Genomic DNA, 6,000 nt, shown 5'->3' with positions numbered 1-6,000 from the left:
CCTCTTAACTCTATTTCGACAATCTCTATACTCTTCAAGGGATCCACTTGATCCCAGTTGTTTATGTACGTCATATGCCTCCTTCTTCTTTTTGACCAGAGTCTCAATATCTCGAGTCATCCAGGGTTCCCTACTTCTACCAGCCTTGCCCTTCACTCTAAAGGGAATGTGCTTACCCTGCACCCTGGTTAACACATTTTTAAAAGCCTCCCATTTACCAGCCGTCCCTTTGCTTGCCAACAGTCTCCCCCAATCTACCTCTGCAAGTTCCTGTCTGATACCATCAAAATTGGCCTTGCCCCAATTAAGAATTTTAACTCTTGGGCCAGACCTATCATTCTCCATAGCTATCTTAAAACTAATGGAATTATGGTCACTTGTCCCAAAGTGATCCCTCACTAGCACTTCTGTCACTTGCCCTTCCTTATTTCCCAAGACGAGGTCAAGTTTTGCCCCCTCTCTAGTCAGTCCATCCACATACTGAATGAGAAATTCCTCCTGAATACACTCAACAAATTTCCCTCCATCCAAGCCCCTAATGCTATGGCTGTCCCAGTCAATGTTGGGAAAGTTAAAGTCCCCTACTACTACCACCCTATTATTCTTGCAGCTATCTGTAATCTCCTTACATATTTGCTCCTCAATTTCCCGCTGACTATTTGGGGGCCTGTAGTACAGTCCTACCAAGGTGATCTCTCCCTTCTTATTTTTCAGTTCCACCCATATAGACTCAGTGGGCGAACCCTCGGATATATCCCCTCTAAGTACTGCCGTGATGTTCTCCCTAATCAAAAACGCCACTCCCCCTCCTCTCTTACCTCCTGTTCTATCCTTTCTATAGCATCTGTACCCCGGAACATTGAGCTGCCAGTCTTGCCCCTCCCTTAGCCATGTTTCAGTCATAGCTATAATATCCCAGTCCCATGTGCCCGTCCATGCCCTGAGTTCATCCGCTTTGCCCGTCAGGCCCCTTGCATTGAAATAAATGCAGTTTAATGTAGACCTTCCTTGCTCTCTGCCCTGCTTTCTCTGGTCATGCTTTACACACTCTCCCGTCCTGCCTTTTGTTTCTGTCCCCACTGACTTCCTACATCGGTTCCCATCCCCCTGCCACATTAGTTTAAACCCTCCCCAACTGCACTAGCAAACACCCCCCCGAGACACCCCTTTATAAATCTGAAGTTGTGGCCGGTCTCTGGAACTGTGTATCTAATGAGACGATGCTGTGGCCGGCTGAATCTTATCGTTCACAGGCAGTGCGAGAACCTCCCAGGCCAAGGAAATAACTCCCACTAGGAGGAGCTGTAGCTCTACCCAAGATCCAATTGCAAAACTGATATTATCCCACATTGACTTTGTTTGAGGCTCACGGTGATCGCTATTACCCTTTTTCCATCCTGTGCTTCCTTCTCCCCCCCCGTTTGAGATTTATTTTCAGCCCCTGGGTGCAGAGAGAGGCATTATTTTTAAACTCCTCGTAGCCCCCCCCCCCGCCAGATTTCCATTCAGATTGTTTTCTGTCACGTTGGTAACGCTGCAGGTCACGGTGCCCTTTCTGCAACTATTTCCAAACATTTAGAATAATGGTAATCTTCATTATTGTCACAAGTAGGCTTATGCAGTGAAGTTACTGTGAGAATCCCCTCGTCGCCACATTCCGGCGCCTGTTCGGGGACACAGAGGGAGAATTCAGAATGTCCAATTCACCCAACAGCACGTCTTTCGGGACTTGTGGGAGTGTTTGATGGGGACAGTGTACAACATAGAACATAGAAAACATAGAAAATACAGCACAGAACAGGCCCTTCGGCCCACGATGTTGTGCCGAACCTTTGTCCTAGATTAATCATAGATTATCATTGAATTTACAGTGCAGAAGGAGGCCATTCAGCCCCCTGAGTCTGCACCGGCTCCTGGAAAGAGCACCCTACCCAAACTCGACACCTCCACCCAACACCAAGGGCAATTTGGACATTAAGGGCAATTTATCATTGGCCAATCCACCTAACCCGCACATCTTTGGACTGTGGGAGGAAACCGGAGCACCCGGAGGAAACCCACGCAGGCACGGGGAGGACGTGCAGACTCCGCACAGACAGTGACCCGAGCCGGGAATCGAACCCGGGACCCTGGCGCTGTGAAGCCACAGTGCCAACCACTGTGCTACTGCAACTTAACCTCTCACAACCTCAGGGTGTGCCAAGGTGCTTTATGGCCAATTCAGCACTTTTGTGATATGAGAAACGAGGCCGGATATTTGCACTGGGCAGGACCCTCACAATGTGCAGTGTCATGGTGACCAGATGTCTGCATTTGTGGTATTACTTAGGGGGGAAATATGTACTGGGCCAGTCCAAAGATGTGCAGGTTAGGTGGACTGGCCATGCTAAAAATTGTCCTTAGTGTCCAAAATTGCCCTTAGTGTTGGGTGGGGTTGCTGGGTTATGGGGATAGGGTGGAGGCGTTGACCTTGGGTAGGGTGCTCTTTCCAAGAGCCGGTGCAGACACGATGGGCCGAATGGCCTCCTTCTGCACTGTAAATTCTATGAAATCTATGAAAGTAGGGCGAATCCCCTGCTGCCCTCCACATTAGTGGGGACGGAGTCTTTTTCTTCATTTAGAGTACCCAATTCACTTTTCTCCCCCAGCGTGGTCAATCCACCTAACCTGCACATCTTTGGACTGTGGGAGGAAACCGGAGCACCCGGAGGAAACCCACGCAGACACGGGGGGGGACGTGCAGACTCCGCACAGACAGTGACCCAAGCCGGGAATCGAACCCGGGACCCTGGAGCTGTGAAGCCACAGTGCTATCCACAATGCTACCGTGCTGCCCCCTAATGTTCCCACCACATCGGAAAGTAGGTTTTTGGAGAGGAGATAGAAAGTCGACAAAGGGATTCGGACAGGTTAATTGGGTGGGCAAAAGTTTAGCAGATGGAGTGTAATGTGGGAAATTGTCAACTTGTCCAGTTTGGTGGGAAGTACAAGCAGAATAGAAGGCCATGTATATGGAGAGAGATTGAAGATCGGTGAGCTACCAAAGGCTCGGAGTGTTCGGGGAAAGACATCACCAACGGTTAGTTTGCCCGTCCGGGAAGGGACAGGGAAGACAAATGGAATGTTGCCGTTTCATTGCAAGGGGAATGGAATTCTCTTCCCAGGAGACAGTGGAGGCGGGTGGGGGGGGGGGGGGGGGGGGGGGGGTGGTTACTGTCAGCGTCACTGACAGCGTGACACTCCCTCAGCATCTTGTTGGAGTGTGGGGCCAGACTGGGCCCACAGGTCCACTGCCCGGGACGTGAACCCACAACCTTTGGACTCCGAGGAGAGATTAGGACCAACTGAGTCGCTGCAAATAAGAAGGACCCGGGGGTGCTCCACACACACAGACACGCACGTTGAAGGAGATAGATGCTCATTCCTGGAAAGGGAGAGTTTTAAATGAAACTTTTCCAAAGAGAGTGAGGGAATCTTGGCTTCACTCCATACTTGTGATGGTTATTCGATTGCAGTACGCAGGAGACCGACGCAACTCTCTTCCTGCCCACGGGCGGCACGGTAGCACGGTGGTTAGCACTGTGGCTTCACAGCTCCAGGGCCCCGGGTTCGATTCCCGGCTCGGGTCACTGTCTGTGCGGAGTCTGCACGTTCTCCCCGTGTCTGCGTGGGTTTCCTCCGGGTGCTCCGGTTTCCTCCCACAAGTCCCGAAAGACGTGCTTGTTGGGTGAATTGGACATTCTGAATTCTCCCTCTGTGTACCCGAACAGGCGCCGGAGTGTGGCGACGAGGGGATCTTCACAGTAACTTCACTGCGGTGTTAATGTAAACCTACTTGTGACGATAAAGATTATTGTTATCATAAGTGCGGCCTGGGCAGACAGAAACGGCCAGCACAGATGAACATCCCGCGAAACTGGCCCAACAGCGGGCATAGTTTGAAGTCCGCTGAATCGCGCCATTAGTCATTGAGATGGAGTAGATTGGAAAGGACGCGTGACTCCACAAGCGAGTGAATAACCGAGTTAATCTGCCTATTTTTTCTGGTTTGTTGGCCTAAAGCCCCTGTTGTAATTTGAATTTGGAAGCTTCTCTGGTCACCTGGGGAAGCAACTCGATATGGTGTCCCTTCCAAAAGCACGGCACGTCCAAGAGTGAAGCAAACTCTTGGCTCCGAAACGCATTCTCAGCACGTTTAAGAGACCTCGCTGCCGACTGCAGTTCGGCCAAGCTTCGGCTATTTCTTTCAAAGCCACCCTCCACCACTCCGAGCAGAATCTGCAGCCCCAGCCAGTGCAACCCACAGGCACAGTTCGAGGGCAGAAAAAAAAAAGCTCTGAGCCGGTGACTGGATTGCCTGTGGGTGGAGCAGTGTTTGCACAATCGGACCGCAGGCTCTATATAAACTGGGTGATGCAAAACAGTCTGGGACACATCAAAAAAACCTGCTGCATTCAGTCAGAGGATAAGAAATAAGTCAGGGATTGGGAAAAGGCAGCAATAAAGACCAATCTCTTTAAAGGGAAAGGATCGATGTGCTTGCAAAGGGAGGTTAGGAAATCACGAGGAGAGGGATTATATATTTTTTAAAAAGTGAACTATTTACGTAGAGTCACAGCAATTTGGTCGCCGAGGGTAAAAGACGGGACAGAATAGAGAAAGAGGCAAAGGATTTCAGAGAGGGAGCAAGAAACAGGAGGAATAGACCCGGGAAGAATAGAAATAAAAGACAGGTATGTGGGATTTCTTATTCAGAAAGAAACAGGAATAAAGTTCGACAATCAGGAGAGGAGTGAAAAATGAGCTGAGAAGAAAAGTAAGCGACTCAAACAGTCCGGCAAGTGAGCAGCGTGCGCCTCGTGCTGCTATTAAACACCCAGCTCCTCGATTCCAGCGCACTACAGGTGGGTCGCCGCCGTTCTCCAGGAGCGCTGGGGAGAGTGAAAGCGCTGGGACTGGGAGGGCCATGCTGGCCCGATTCTGCTGATCGATCAATTGTTTCCACCCATGGAGCTTCACACATCCCCCTTTGTGCTCTACCTCCTGCTTTTATGGAAAGGTAAGGAGCGAGTCTTTTTTCTCCCTTCCTCTCTCTCTCTCTCCCCCCCTACCCGGCACTGTAGCGCAGTGGTTATCACTGTTACTCCAGAGCTCCAGGGTCCCAGCTTTGATTCCGGCTTGGGTCACTGTCTGTGCGGAATCTGCACGTTCTCCCCGTGTCTGCGTGGGTTTCCTCCGGGTGCTCCGGTTTCCTCCCACAGTCCAAAGATGTGCAGGTTAGATGGATTGGCCGTGATAAATTGTCCCTTAGGGCAGTGTTCTTCAAACTTTTTTCCCGGGGTCCCATTTTTACCAACCGACCGACCTCCGCGACCCAATGCGACCGACCGACCTTCGCAACCCAACCCGGCCGACCTTCGCGACCCAACCCGGCCGACCGACCTTCGCAACCCAACCCGACCGACCTTCGCGACCCACGCCGTCCGACCTTCGCAACCCACGCCGTCCGACCGACCTTCGCAACCCACGCCGTCCGACCGACCTTCGCGACCCAACCCGACCGACCTTCGCGACCCAACCCGACCGACCTTCGCAACCCACGCCGTCCGACCGACCTTCGCAACTCACGCCGACCGACCTTCGCAACCCACGCCGACCGACCGACCTTCGCAACCCACGCCGTCCGACCGACCTTCGCAACCCACGCCGTCCGACCGACCTTCGCAACCCACGCCGTCCGACCGACCTTCGCAACCCACGCCGACCGACCGACCTTCGCAACCCACGCCGTCCGACCGACCTTCGCAACCCACGCCGTCCGACCGACCTTCGCAACCCACGCCGTCCGACCGACCTTCGCAACCCACGCCGTCCGACCGACCTTCGCAACCCACGCCGACCGACCGACCTTCGCAACCCACGCCGTCCGACCGACCTTCGCAACCCACGCCGTCCGACCGACCTTCGCAACCCACGCCGTCCGACCGACCTTCGCAACCC

General features: G+C 52.7%; 1 protein-coding gene across 1 annotated transcript in view; it reads left to right on the top strand.

Annotated features, from left to right (window-relative positions):
- Positions 1 to 4,479: 4,479 nt before the first annotated feature.
- The window catches only part of itga10 (integrin, alpha 10), a 217,026-nt gene continuing 215,505 nt past the window's right edge, over positions 4,480 to 6,000 (top strand). Inside the window, 1 exon segment of the mRNA XM_072490684.1 lies at positions 4,480 to 5,059. Coding sequence (XP_072346785.1) covers positions 5,008 to 5,059 — 52 coding nt within the window. The 5' untranslated portion in view covers positions 4,480 to 5,007.

The sequence above is a fragment of the Scyliorhinus torazame genome, chromosome 26 (assembly GCF_047496885.1).
Source record: "Scyliorhinus torazame isolate Kashiwa2021f chromosome 26, sScyTor2.1, whole genome shotgun sequence".
Lineage (NCBI taxonomy): Eukaryota > Metazoa > Chordata > Chondrichthyes > Carcharhiniformes > Scyliorhinidae > Scyliorhinus > Scyliorhinus torazame.
This window is presented reverse-complemented; position numbering and strand designations above follow the sequence as displayed.